This window comes from Triturus cristatus, chromosome 2_2 (genome assembly GCF_964204655.1).
Source record: "Triturus cristatus chromosome 2_2, aTriCri1.1, whole genome shotgun sequence".
Classification (NCBI taxonomy): domain Eukaryota; kingdom Metazoa; phylum Chordata; class Amphibia; order Caudata; family Salamandridae; genus Triturus; species Triturus cristatus.
Genome location: NC_140582.1, coordinates 748,362,916 through 748,378,362, shown reverse-complemented (window position 1 = coordinate 748,378,362; position 15,447 = coordinate 748,362,916). Strand labels below are relative to the sequence as shown.

Sequence of the window (15,447 nt, the reverse complement as noted above, 5' to 3'; positions counted from 1 at the left end):
GAGAATAGAGACGTTTGTTTTCAGTACTATGAGGTCCCATCCTGTGACAGAAAGGACTCTTATTATGTAAGTCATTATTTTAAGCTTGCATTATACACAGCATAAGATAAACTGCTATTATATGCACAGAAGTTTTTAAGATAAAATGGTCATTCCAAAATATAGATTTTAGTAATACCCAGACTGTATGTAATGCAATTGTTTTTATATAACTGTCCCTTAAAAGCACCCACTTCAATGCTCAGCTGGTAACTTCCTTGCACTACCATTAAAAGAATAAATCTTTGTCACCACAAACCTTCAAGTGATTCCATCAATTAAAGAAGGTAGAGGCTTCAAAGCACCTTTTACATTTGCAGGTTAAACAGTTGCGCACATTTGCATTTCTTACAGGCAGGCAGGCACCCTGGCAAGAAGGCTTGGAACTTGTGTAGCTGTCTGCCTGTATCGGTTTCACAGAACAGGAGACTCCCTGAATGACACTTCAGCTGAAGCATGTAAACTATGAGAATTAACCCCTCCAGGATGGTTGTCTTTTTACAAAAAGTAGGGGAACATTTTTAAATAAATTAAAAAGGTATGGTCACATCGTGCACCTCCGATTCCGCCCACTTTGACCTCTGGTGAAAAGCCATGCACTGTGAGGCAGGTTCAAAACCCTGAACTAGCAGTACAACTCACCAGGTGCAAAAGGCCACATCTCTCTATATAAGCCACTAGGGGTGTGTGCTGTTTGGGCCTCCATGTCCATTTCGGCTCTGAAGTAAGCATAGAGACAGCAAACGCAAAGTCTGAAGTACAAGCCATTCACGTGTACAACCCATAAGCCATTTGAAAAAGATCTTATTTCGAAAAATTCAGGCTCATCATAAAAGCAAACATTAAAAACCAAACTTCACTGGTTCAAAAAAAGTAACAGAATGACCGAATTTCCACCTTCCTTAGCCAAATGTTTCATATACGGAAAGGAGTTAAACCCTCTTCTGTGGCACACTCCATGACTTCAGTACAGACTTTGAGGGAGGATCGTTGACTTTTGTGGGAAAACCAGCTGCCAGGAGTATCAGTGCAGGTTTGCATCACAACGTAGGCGGTAGTGGCACTGAAAAGTGGTGAGGTGCCCTTGAGACTGCCATGTCTCACAGATAACCATAGGCCTTAGGATGAATGGGGGCCCGTTAAGGGTAGAGGCCCTCCTTTCACCCCAGGGCCCTTTGGTCCACCCCAGGCCTTGAAACATGGAATGTCCCACATGTTCTGGGAGTTTCATCACAGAGCAAGGGTGACGTGTTTCTGTCTTGGGCTGATGCTGTCCACATGGCCATCATAGCAATCCCTAAGTAGCGCATCCGTGACAATGTCATACTCACGAGTGGGTGTGCCGCTCAGATGGTGTTTCAATTAGTGTCGCTGGCAGTGTCTTTGCCATAAATGACTCAGGATTTGCCAGCCTCTAGTTAAAGTGGGGAGCAGAAACAGAGGGGTGGGTAGATGGATGTCCAGTTATCACCCACCCGCAAGGAGGCCTCGTCTTTCCGTTGAAAGAAGTACCTCTAGCTAAGACAGGAACATAAGCTTCAGTGACCCATACATGAGACCTGAGATTGTTCTTTATGTCTAGTGCTCAAGTCTGGTTCATCATGAGAGAGACCTCCCTAAGTGATGCCAGCAGCATCCATTTCAGAAAATTCAGTGTCTGTCAAAGTGTGGAGGGAACTCAGCTGTAAAAGTATGAGTGATGTTAGGGGGAACTGCAAATGTTGCAATTGATTATTCTGGAGTTATTCTATCTTTATGCCAGTTTTATCCTTGACATGTCAAGTATCTCTTTGTTGAAAATGGAAAATGGAGACATCTTCCCTTGATTGCCATTGGACTCTTGACATATCTTATTTAGAGCTGAGAGAGGAGCCTTCCTCTCCGCTGCCTCTCTTGTAATGCGTGAGTGAGAGTGAAGTATCCATGACTTTTCAAGATGGAGATCAACCAACAGTGGGGAAAATAGTCCATGTAGCCTTTGTGAGCTGAACAGTAATATGAACATACTCAGTGAGATCCAGCCATCCTGGGGAGGCTGGCAGGTCATACATATCTGGCTGAGCAGTCAGCATATGACGTGATATTGATTATTTTTAATACATTATGTTTTAGTCCCTTTTTTTAGATTTTTACGTTTGTCTACTGTTCTTACGCAAGTAATTGAATTCATATGTTAATATTTCTTACAGACACCGGATTCGGATTAAAAATCTTCATTATTGGAATAGCTATCAAATGTGTTTTTTTCCTGATTGTAATCCTCATTGTTCTGTTTCTGAAGAAAAAAGGTACGTCATTGTTTATTCATCAGTCAAGTACATGAAATGCAAGTTATTATGTCTATAAAAAACGTCTAAAATGCACTTTCTTACCAGCCCTAATACAGCGAAATGACCCTACTACAGCATCTGTTTCCCCATCCATAGCAAACTTCCTCCCAGCAACCCCAAAGCTGACAAGAGCAGCATTCAACATGATTAAATGTATATCGATTGCATCATGTTGAAGGGAAAGGATGCATAAGGTGGAGAAGTGAGGCTCAATGGTTAGAGCAGCGGACCCTGATGCAGAGGTCAGGCCCGGGACCAGGGTTCAATTCCCGTCTCGGCGGGTCTTGGGCTCATAATTCCTCGGACCTGATTTCTCGCCTCGGTGCCTATTCTAATCATGGGTCCCACGCTGCAACTCTGTGCAATGGCTTGCTTAATCTCCACAACGGCCCCAACAGCGCTGGGATGCCTGGCTTCACCCTGGGGATGCCCAGGAGTGGACATTTCACAGGGAAAAACCAGGAAGGGTTCCCTAGCGGTATGAGTACAGCGCCGGGAAAGCTGTGCGCTATATAAGTACAAACACATAAGGTAACCTAGCACAAACGTGCACGTCATTACAGTAGAAGTAAGAGTAATACCACAGATTTTATTGACGCACACTTTTGCTCAGAATTAATATTTTCTACACATGGCGCAGAGATTCCAATTGTTTTCAACTATGAACTGTATTTGTCTCGTAAACGTTGCCATGACCCCGCTAATGCTCTGTTAAAATGTGCTCGGCAATATATAAAGTCACCTGAAGAAACTACTGAGTCTTTCATTCCACTGACCATTTGTGACGTCCCAAACATGTTCTGAAACAATGTAGCATTCCTTGTCTATGAGATCAAAGTCAGAGGAACGTAAGCCTCGGAAACCCTTGTCTGTGACGTCACATGGGCCCAGAGTGCTGTCTGTCTCCAACACTAAAAAGAGTTCAACTTCCTTAGTGGGGAAAACCGTGCACTGTTGTCCTTTTACTTTTTCGGCTGATTAGTAAAAACAAACCCGCTTTCACCCAACTTTATACTAACCAAGGAAGTTAAATCATATCACATATGCAGCCACTCCCTGTTAGCCCAAAATGATCGTCGCATCACTCAGGAACCTAACTTCAGTGATGCTAAGGATCTCCATATAAGAATCCATGTACAAAACGATCCACTTAATTTTATTACAAATATACCCATAGACATCCCCCTGAAATAGAACAGAAAATAAGAGACGCAAAGTCTTTGGTGAGGGTGTTATGAAATGAACATATCGCTTGACTCTCCTCGTAGTTTTGAATTCGGGTAGACTGTACACCGGGTTGGAGCCATTAAGCTGCCTCCCTGAAACTCCTTGAATATGAATATTTGTCACAAAGCTGTTACTGACAAATTATTATGTTGCAAAGTGGACTTTTTGCTCTCTTTCTTGCCCTTTACTAATACGGCCAATGATGCAGCACTGTTGCAGTATGTACCATTGCAATGCTTAGAGTAACTTGCTAGTGGTATGTTGTATGTTGGAAAACCCACTAATAAAATTTGTTTAAAAAAAAAAAAAGAATATTTGTCTACAACTAGATACGTATACTCCCTGGAATCACAACACAGTGATACTCAGTGATAGTGTTGTGACTCTACAATTAAATATATCTCACATAATGTGCCTTAAATTTCATTTATATTTCATATTTCTTTTCTGCAGGTCTCATATGCAAAGGTTCCAAAGCAGTGTAAGTTACATTTACAATCTCATATTGTTCAAATGCCCCATGTCTCAGGGTGCTTGTAAATGTCCTAACTCTAGTATAGCATGATACTTATAATTTTTTTTTAATTTAACTCAGTTTATACCGCAAACTTACCAGACTCACCTATGTCTAGTCACTGACAGAAGCAGAACAAATGTGGATTAATTATTGAGTATTTCAATTGAGTGAATATGGCCCAAGGGCATCGGAGCACTTTAGAAATTAGCAAAAGCCTCGGCTACAAATGCTAATAAACAAAAACAACTTGAATCATAGATGAAATGCTGTAGATACAGCTGATTAACACAAATGTCATCTTTTAAACGACTTTCAGGGGGCGATTAAGACTTGTTTCCTCTGTGTATGAAAATAAAGTGTATTCCAGAATCCCGGTCCAAGCACAGAGCATCTCTGGCCTCCAAGCGATTTCCAATAAACAATAACAACTTAAATCATAGATGAAATGGTGTAGATACAGCTGATTAACACAAATGCTATCTTTTAAACGACTTTGAGAAGGCTATTAAGGCTTGTTTTCTCAATGTATGAAAAGAAAGTTTATTCCAGAATCCAGTTCCAAGTACAGAGAATCTCTGGCATCCAAGCGATTGCCATTTTATGAAGATAAGAAAAAGACTTCTTGGGCTAGTACCTTGAGAAATGTTGCCTGAGATTTGAGAGAACCATGCCCTGAAAGCCTTTATAAACCAAGGCCGATAACTTAAAGTTAATCTTGTATTTACAAGCGGTAAGTGAATTGATTGTATTAGATGGAAGACACAATTCATTTTGTGAAGGTGGACTGTACTGAAGCGTTTTGTAAACTCTGGAGGTGCACCAACTGATATTCCACAAGTCCACCCCAAAAAGCATCACCAACGTTCAATTTGAAATGATTTAAGACTCCAACTAAAAACAATCTTTTAACAGTAAGAGGTGGAAGGCTGATCAGGCTTGAACCTTCACACCATATTGGCTCTATCATGTTGAGAAGTAAGTTATCTGTCTGAATCATAGATAAAAGGAAGCTTTTTTGGTTTACAAAATTCATTTAGATGCCTCACAGAGTATGAGGAGGAGGGAAAAATACTTGGGGACACACAGATATGTTCTGCCCTAGGAAAATCACCTCTGTCTTGGATGAGTTTAATTTTAAACTCCCTATGCCAATATGTGGTTTTAAAAAGGTTTAAGATCTCCACCGCAAAGGCAGATTTGGGAGCCAATAGTTAAAGAATTACATTTTAGTGTCTGCTGGTGTATCAATTGGAAAATGGTCGTATGTAAACATTATAGAAAGGGATAAAGGGCATTTTCTTCATCTTGTATTGCATGTTCAACCTACTTTTAGTCTGTTCTGACCTTTGATAGGAATTGCGCATTTGCTCATGTGCTTATGTTTTGAATCGTTTGCTTAGCTTGTATTCAAAATGTGAGTTTCTTTTCTCAAGCGCTCTGACATCTATGGTCAAAATGTTTGCTATAACTAACCATATAAATAAAATAAATAAATAAATAAAATAATCTTTCTTTATTATCTTTGCTGCCATGCTGGTCCAGCAAACGAAGAGTAATTATTTAGGCTCTCGCTATCTAGTGATGATTTGTTTAGGAGCGGTGTCACCATTCTTTTCTTAAGCATGGCAGATGCTATTCCACGGGTCAGTTAACAGCAGTATATACCCCAGCAGTAGTATAAGTATTAAAAAAAAATCCTCTAAGCATGGAAAGAGTGCAGTACCACAGGCTGTTACTAGGTGTCCCTGTGGAGTTTTATAGGGACCTCCACACATAAGGTACTGCCTCTTTATTGTAATTATAAATAGAAACATTGCAGCTGGGCATATGTTTCCATTTGTTTTTATTAGAAATTAGATTTTTGCTAGCTTGCATTTTAAAAAGACACCATTTGAATAAACAGCAATGGTGCATTTTTAAACGCAAGCTAACAAAAATCTCACTTCCAACAAAAAATAAATGGAAACGTATGCTGAGCTGCAATCTTTCTCTTGAAAATTGCCTGAAGGGTTCAAAATGTAATGTGGCTAATAGAGGTCCCTTTACAGCTCCACAGAGACACCTAGTAACAGCCTGTGGTACTGCACTCTTTCCTTGCTTCATGGAATATTTTTTAGTACTTATGCTACTGTTGGTATATTTTTTAACCAAACAAATACAATGACAAACATTTGCAATTGTAATAGCTCAAGTTTCACTAATTTAAGACCTATTACATTGAAAAATCGTGTTTATCTTGCATACACAATCTGCAGAAAGTTGAAAAGACATGCTTGAAACGGGATATCTGTGTTGACTGGGTGCGGTCGCCTGTTTTCCTGTCAAGGTCTTTCCTTAGATCTTCCATGTGAGTCGTCTCTTGAAGAGGCAAGGAGGGAATGTGGTAGATGGAATATAAAAGAGGGATCTTTAAAAACAAAAAAGAAGCATTCCCTTTTATACACTCCACAAACTGTACAGATTTTTAAAATGGAAAAACAATTATAAATGCTTACATTGGCAAGAAAATATTTTTTAGTACCTATCGAATAAGATGTTCCTGCTGAAAAAATTAAGTGGCATGACTGAAAGAGCAGTGAAAATAGATTGAATCACGACTTATCCAGTATCGGTTTGAAAAATCCACAATCTATTTTGAAGAGACATTTCTTCGAGGTTGGATTCTCAGGATGTTTGGGACAGAACAGGAGTCCTTTCAGAGGCGCAAATAAAGCAAGTGGAGGAGGTTAAGACTGGTTGGTCATCACAGTATCAAGTTCTTCAGCAAATACGAATGTGATCTCAGTGATACACAAACCGATAACCAGGGCCACTGGAATTCTGTGGCAGGCGAGGGCCAAATTAAGTGGTAGGGTCGAATAATTTATGCAGTCAGAAAATACAAATTATGTGGCACATTTCATGATAGTATTACTTCATTACAGTGTTATTTTTACACTTGTTAACACTGTTAGGGTACATGTCGCATCTCAATAGTAATGATTTAACACATATATATAGCAATAAGCAACAAAAAGGTGACCAGTGAACCTTTCCAAAGTCTGTTCCACTGCGCAGTAGCATATGTTACTCTGTTTTTAGTAACTTTGAACTGGTTGAGCTAGAGAACATTTTTCTTGTTGTTGAAATCTGCAGATTATGCAGCAGACGATGGCTGTATGGCAAATGTGGCAAATTCAAAATTATGTGAAAATTGCCATGGCCAAATAATCTCATAATTCCCGTGGCCCTGCCGATAAGCGGTTACCACCCCCAAAGCACTGGTGATAAATACACAGGCCGAATTGCACAACCCTGTGTGTGTAAATAGCGTCATGAAATACTCTGTATACCCGTACAAAATAAACATGACATAGGCATGTCTTTAAGTACACGTTATTTCAGTTATACATATGTTCATTGTCAGTGGGAAGAACACCTCCTAGACACTGCACACTCAGGAAGAAAGTGCACCAGTAAACCCTTCAACATCATAACTGCAGAGAAGCAAAACATGCACGTGACCTGTCTTCATGCAGCACCATCGCACTTGCATCACTCGTCTTGTTTGCTTCCTTGCTGAGCAGCTTTATCAGTAATGCATAATAAGCATATTTTCACAAAGATATACTGTACCACAAAGTAAGCACATGTGCAAAATACCACGTAAAACCAATGGAAAATAGCACACATAGGCGCCAATCAATAACCGATGCTATGGACTGGTGCAATACCCAAGTACAAGAATAGGCAGTGCTATGTACTTGTCCCTTATATTAGCGATGGTGTCCTGCCAATATATAACAATCCTGCAGTCCCTTCATGCACAGCATGCGGCAGCATAAGCCCCAAATCTCTCCAATTTGGAATCGATCTGTGACAGTGTTGCATGTGTTTGGTCTTGGCCTGTACTTCGACAATCAGGGCTGCTAATGTTTCACTGAATTGTGTGTGGCAGCTGACCTCCCGCCCGCCTAAGTACCAAAAGCCTTACCTGCCCATGCAATATGTCTGGCCGCTCACAAGCCGGTATTGTTAGTTAATGGCTCTATGATGAATAGCACCGAGGCCAGAGGAGGTTAATCCATGCCCTCTTTTGTAAATGACAATCACAAGGGGCCCATATGTCACGCTGTGAAAGACACGATGTCTAACGTTAGTATCTGGTATGTTGGCAGGCTAAGTGAGCAACTTAGTTTTTTGGGATTCAGTCTTCATCTGAGTCTGACAGGGTTAAGCAGCCAGGCTGTCTGCAGCATTTTGTTCTGCTGCATGCCAAATGCACACGTTCACCTTTGAGTTAGGCAAACTGATTCATTTTATTGCTCTTGCAGAGAAGCCGTCAGGCCTACTTTATATGTACTGTGTGAAACGATTGCAACTCTTGTTGTTTTGTTCCGAGACTGAAGCGATCCCTTTCTCCCCTGACATCTGCCTCCTGCAGAAGCTTGTCACCCGTCTGACATCGGTCAGCGAAGCCAGTTCACTTCTCGGTCAGCCGTCCTTTCCCGATCACCTGCTAAAGAAATAAAATAAAGGCGAGGCTCTCCAAACTCTTTTTTTCAATATTTTATACTTTTAGTAAGCAGCGCAGCATGTCGCCTGTGCCGTGCTGCTTATTAAAAGAATGGAATATTGAAAAATAGAGTTTGGCGATCCGCGCCTTTCATTGGAATGGGGCGATGCTTACCAAGAGGAAGGGGAAAGGCACGCTGTTGCTGCAAAAAAACAAGTGTTCTAGCGCGGGAAACTCCTACTGATGCCCGCACAGGTCGCAAGTATTTGACCCGGTATAAATCTGCCAGGAACGACAAGGTACACTGGGCGCGTTAATCTGTGACCGGCAGGGCAATCAACAACTAGGCTACAAGAACAGACAAAAAATCTTCACCGCACTCCAAATCCCCAAATACAAATACCAGACAAGCTGTCGCCATTGTGAAAATAATATAGGGCTTACTGACTAATGAAGGAGACAGTGTAACACCGCAAGTAAAAGATCCAGTCTTGATGGGCGGTCCCAAAAGGAGACAGGGTGGTAACAAGGAGGGACTAGGAAGCCTCATTCTCAATTGGAAGCCAGCGTTTACCATGGACAATGACGCCAGCATATAAAAAATATGTGTGGGGCTTCCAGACCACTTCTAAAAAATACCCTAATGCAGCATGCCTCGCAAATCGAGCAGCGCATGTGCTGCAACACTAGGCTCGACCTAAAAAGGAGTTGCTGGTGAGATTTTCTAGATGAAATAAAGAATCAATGCGCTATCTTACAACGACAAAATAATTGTCTAAGGCAGGTCATCCAGAAATACTTTGGAATGGAGTCTGTATTATTACATTAGTTGTATAAGGGAGCCAAGATCTCTCACATGAGCATGGACTTGCCACTTGTGCGAGAGTAGTGAGCACTCACATCCACCGTCTAGAGTCAAAGAAGCTCCTGCAATGGTGTGTTGCAGCCACTATAGTGCTTCAGTTGAGGTGTGAAAGAGAAAGAACTCTATGGTGGATAAAAGGTGGGAGTCTTTCTCAGCAGCTTCCTCAAAACTCATTTGCAAAGTAATCGATCTCGCCTTTGGGACCCTGTAAGTGTTTAGTCATGCAGCATATTATCCTGGGTGCTGCAACATCTACTGTTCTTTAACATGGAAGCTTTGACACTTATAGGCACATTATCACACTGCTTTTAGGCTGCTACATCTCTTCCAGCCATCTAGCCTACATTTTAATAGATCAATGTTTTTTTAATTTTTTGAATATATATTCTTCAGCCTCTCGACCTAAAAACAAAGGAAAGCATGCAAAACCAAGAAAGGAGGTATCAGGGCCTCTCACCCCAAGAGCAGAATGGAAAACAAAACAGATGGCTTTATTTTTCTTCCATTCCTTGATATCAAACTTTGCTGATGAATTCCAAAGACATTAGGGGGTGAGGGAAACACAGTGTTCTTTCGGTGTAAAGGTGATAGGCAGTGAATAAGGTTTCAAATGAGTGTGGCGGGGACGATGAGACTGAATCCAGCCTTATACAAATGTATTTACCCTTTAAAAAGATGAAAGGCGACAAGTGGAAAGTGATTATCACCAGTTATGTACAAATGAACCTTACTGTAAAAATTATTCCACATTCGTCCCACTGTTGGGGGTTGCATAAAGGAACACATTTAAGAGGAGAATGAAAAAGGTATCATTGGGGGCGTAGCGTGATGGCCACTGCCTAGTGAAGCTCCGTGAACTCCAACTCTTCCCCGCATATCCAACACATTTATCCGAAACACCGAGAGGGAATAAAGTGACAGGAAGGCGCCCAGCCTCGGATCCAGCAAAAGCTGAATTCACCGGCCGCCCACGAGTCAAGATAGAGAGCACTGCAGTTTGCGGCCTGCAGCAGGAGCATGTGCCGGGACCTCAAGTGACAGCGGAGGCGGCTTACGTGCTCACGCAGACGGAAGGATTGTGCGCCTGATCCTGGGACTGCCTCACTGTTCCACCTCTGGGGGTACGTACATGGCGGTACCCGACTGAGGCAAGAGTCGGGAGGGGGCTCCGCAAAGAAACCGCGAGGCAAGGGCAAGAGAGCCTGAAAAACAAACACCGGACAGCACCGTGGGGAGAAAGTGTGCCGGTGGCGCAGTGAGTCCGGGCCGGAGGCTGCCATAGACGTGGAGTGGGTGGGGGCGGTCGGAGGCCTAGAGCGAGAGTTGCACGGCCACCCCCCCACCACCGTCCCATCCGCACCGAGAAGTAGAGGAGGGGTCTTCCCCCCCTGAAGGATGGAACGGAGTCCGGACAGAGAGCTGTGCCCACACGTGATACCCACCGGGTGTGAGGTGGAGGCGGGGGGCAGCCCAGGCCTACAACAAGCCCCGGAGGACTGAGAAGAAATGAATATTGAAGAGAGGAGGATCGTGACCTACCCTGGGGCTGCGCTCTGTAATGGCAGGAATCACCTCATAACCCGCACACCGGGCACCCCACAGTGCCACACCAGGGAGTGAACAAATAGTGGAGCCAAAGTGCAGAACTCATTGACACCAGGGCGGGGATTCAGGAGAGACAACACAACCCTCGTCCACCCACCGTCTTTCCCTAGTGGTCCGACCGGTCCATTCCTCGGAGTTTGAGCTCAGAACCCACTGTGTTTTTTTCCCTTATTGGTGCCATGAGAGGGAGACAGACATTGGCCCTGCCGCCTACTACGCCAAACGGAGGGAATGAACCGGCCTAGGAGAGGCACGATCACATCCACGAGGAGCCCCAAAACAGTACAGATGAATAAACTCGACCGCTATACGCTCCCCAAAGAGTCCTCGCAAGATCCCCCGCTCAGGGACAAAAGCACTGAAGCGCAGGGGGAATGAACCCGGAACCCGGTCATGGCGACAATAGCAGGAGTCAAAACCTCGCTGGAACAAAAGATGGACTCCATAACCACCAAAGTGAACCTAATACGGGCGGACCTAACCAAAAATAGTGAACGAGTCAAGCAGGTAGAACTTACAACCACAAGCCTAGTAGAAGACACCTCACAACTGCAGTCAGACGTTAAAGATTTACAGACGTTCCGGATCTTTGCAGAAACAAAGCTGGATGACTATGAAGGACGTCTTAGGCGAAATAACGTGCGCATACTGGGTGTACCGGAGAAATTGGAGGGCCAAGCAACAGATCTCTTCATGGAAGACCTCATCCTTAAGCACCTCTTTGTCATTGAGTGAGCACCCAGAATGCCCGGGGGTCGTCTGAAATGGGGAGCCCCCCCCTCATCCAATACTGGCCAGAGTTCTCAACTTCCGCGATCAAAATGTCATACTCCAGCACGCCAGAGCGGGGCCCCCTCTCCGATATGACAAAGCAGATATAACCTTCTTTCCCGACTTCACCCAAATGGTCCAGAGGCAACGAAGATCCTTTCTGGGAATCAAGAAGACACTTAGAGACAGAGGCAAGTATGCTATGTTGTTCCCAGCCCGGCTCCGGTTGGAGGCGGATGGAAGGGCCTGGTTCTTCGACTAGCCGAAGTCAGCAGCCGACTGGTTGGAGAGCCGTTGAGCATGAGGTCATACAAGTAGACTTGGTGGACTATAGTCAGACTGCACAGGTTATGGCCCGAGGAAGTCCATGACTGGACGTACAACGGTGCGAGGTACGTCAGGCCCTGGCAGGGGTCGGGAACAGACACACGGGAGCACTGTTGGACTTGTAAAGAGGGCGCTTGCCTTCTAGGGACAAAGGACATAAACTGGTTTTGGTTTCCTCTCGGGGAACCGTATTGTAGTTACATATGGGGGGAGGGAGGGACGGAGCACCACGTACCCCACTTTTCTTCACTTAGTTAAGTAGTTGGGCGACAGGCACTCTGCAAGTTAAGAATGGGCGGTTTTAAGCCCAGAGTGCAGGGACGCAGGGAGGGGGACGGTTGGGAGGGGGTCCTAGTATTGTTAAGATTTTTTTGAAAATCTTTTTATTATATTCAATAGAACCAAGACACACGTCATAGAAACATCGTACACCTATGTTACATTTCAGCGTTTGACATTTCGGAAACACTGGCTCTTAATCAAACCTCCCATTATAGTTATTATCGGCGTCCCTTCGTTTATTCCCCCTTCTCAATTTCATTTTCATCGTCAGTGCCTTCTTCCTCCAGTACACTTGGCTGTGCACAAATGTATCCCCTGAATTTATTCCAGTTCCCCCACACCATGTTCCACTTTCACGGACAGCCACGACTGACATACACTGTTTTCTCGGCCACCATAGCTGTGTCCATATCTCTTCACCATGCGGTGAGTGTTTTTTGTGCAATATTACGTTTTGCAAACATTATCCCCAACGTTGCCCAATTCTGTGCTGTGCGAGTAAGGTCATTTGGCTCCCAAATATTTAATAAACATCTCTTGGGCTCAGGAACCAGTGACACTTCCTCCGCCTGCGATATTGTTCTCATCACTTTAATCCAATAATCTCTGACCTTTGGGCATTGCCACAGGGTATGGTAAAATGTGCCCTCCTCCCCACATCGTCTTAGACAATACGGGTGTAATGTTGTACCTATTTTGTGAAGAGTGAGCCTTGTGTAGTAGGTTTGGTGCAGTATTTTAAGCTGCACCAACCTGAGTTTTGAAGGTATTCCCACCTCCCTCGGGGAAGCTAGTACCTCCTGCCAATCTGTGTTGTCAAGATCTCCCACATCACGGGACCATTTTTCCCGAAGTGTCGCGGTAGGATAAGGCAGGTTGTTAATTAGTTTTCGGTAGGTGAGAGAGGTAGCCCGTTTGTGCATGTAATCTGTCAGCAGCCTATCTTCTAGGGGGGTTGCCTCCGGGACCTCAGTGCCCGGTGTCAAGATTTCAGAGGGTGTCAGCTCGTACTGTTGTTGAAGACGTTCGAATGTGATTACTTTTCCTTTGTGCCACATGTCCCCCACTGTGGATATACCAATTCCGTCCCACTGCGCGAACCCCTTATAGTTCCTGAGCCTTCCCAGTCGTTGCACATCCCAGAATTGAGTGAGTTGTGTTATTACCCCCTGCCAGCCCAGTTTGGTATGCGCTGTGTGCCATAATGTAACTGTATGCTTTGTGGGCCCTACTAATGAGGTGGTTTGCTTCTTGTTATAAAGGTCTGGCCGCACATCTTCTGTTTCCAATCCTGATCTGTCCGCTTTAAATGCAGGGTCCGCCTGAGGGGCTTGTATCCATTGATTAATGACTTTTAACTGAGCTGCCCAATAATATAACTGTATGTTTGGAAGTGCTATCCCTCCGTCATACCAGCCCTTAACCAACTTGTCCTGCGCAATGCGTGCTGGTTTGTTCCCCCACAGTAGACTAGCGACCTGTGCTGCTATCGTTTTAAAGTAGCTGGGTGGCACTGGAAACGGCGTATTTTCCAGTGCGTACAGGAAGCGAGGGATTGCCATCATTTTAAAAAGCGCAGCCTTACCCAGTAGCGTCAATGGTAGTGTTCCCCAATGCATCGCATCCCTTTTCAGACGCTCCAAGGGGGGCGCAAGGTTTTGTTTAAAGAAGTTATCTGGGTTGGGTGTTATGTAGATACCCAAAAATATAAACACATCCTGCGTGATCTGCAAAGGGCAATCTACTGGGAGTTGAGGCGGTGGACCACATAAGACAAACGCCTGGGTGAAGTCATATACAATAATACATCATCCGCATAGAGGGAGATGCGGTCCTCCCATCCTTCTACCCATCTGATTCCTCGGATCATTGGCTCCCACCTGATCCACGCTGCCAGTGGCTCCAGCACAAGTGCAAAAAGCAGTGATGACAGAGGGCAGCCTTGGCGAGTGCCCCGTGTCAATGGAAAGTTCCCAGAAATATGACCATTGGCCGTAACATGTGCTACCGGCTTAGTGTACAATAGACGTATCCATGCACAGAATTTAGGGCCAAAGCCCAAATGCATAAGTACAGCGAATAGGAAGGTCCACTCAACCATGTCAAACGCCATTCGCGCATCCAAAGAAAGTATGACAGCTGGCTCCTGAATGTATGGGATACAGGCCATCTCCCCGTGCAGGCGTCTTAGATTTAGAGCCGCGTTTCTACCCGGCATGAAACCGGATTGGTCCGGATGTATTAGAGTCGCCAAATGTGGCGTCAGTCTGATCGCAAGGAGTTTCGCAAGAATTTTGGCCTCTGCGTTTATTAAAGATATTGGGCGATATGAAGCACACTCCTCAGGGGGTTTTCCAGGTTTTGGGATCGCTATTATGGTGGCTATTCGTTGATCTAGCGGGAGTTCACCCACCTGTAGACTGTCATTATACATATGTAACAGGTGTGGGGCAATGGTCCCAGCCGCCGGCTTATAGAGTTCTAATGGTATACCATTTGGCCCCATCGCCTTTCCAAATTGCAGTGAACTAATCGCCACTAACAGCTCTTCAACCGTGAGATCAGCCTCCAACGTCAGGGCCACCTGTTTGGACATATCAATATCCTTTATATATGACAGTGCTTCATCCGCAGTCATCTCGGAGGACGATTCATATACCTGCTGAAAGTGTTGCGCTAGGGTGTGCGCTATCGTCCCTGGATCAGTCGTCTCCTGCCCTTCCCTCGTTCGAAGTCACGCTATCCATTTTTCCCCTGCTCCTTTTTATCAAGCCACGCCAGGAGTTCCACGTAATCAAGGTCAAGGGAGCAACGTGAGTCATGGGAGACGACCTCTGATCAGTGGCCAGTGAGTCCAATTCCGCCATAGCTGTTATATTGTACAAGAAGTAATGCGCATTCAGTTGCTCGATGTCCTCAAATATGTGTGCCGTTACAAAAACTACAATAAAGAAAAAACCTAACCACATAACCAATCCCAGTCCCTCCA

At 44.4% G+C, this 15,447-nt stretch overlaps 1 protein-coding gene across 1 annotated transcript in view; it reads left to right on the top strand.

Moving 5' to 3' along the window:
• The window catches only part of LOC146862728 (uncharacterized), a 492,767-nt gene that overhangs the window by 430,408 nt on the left and 46,912 nt on the right, over positions 1-15,447 (top strand). Inside the window, exons 5-6 of the mRNA XM_085643288.1 lie at positions 2,229-2,327; positions 4,050-4,077. Of these exons, the coding sequence (XP_085499414.1) occupies positions 2,229-2,327; positions 4,050-4,077 (127 nt within the window). The remainder of the gene's footprint in view (positions 1-2,228; positions 2,328-4,049; positions 4,078-15,447) is intronic.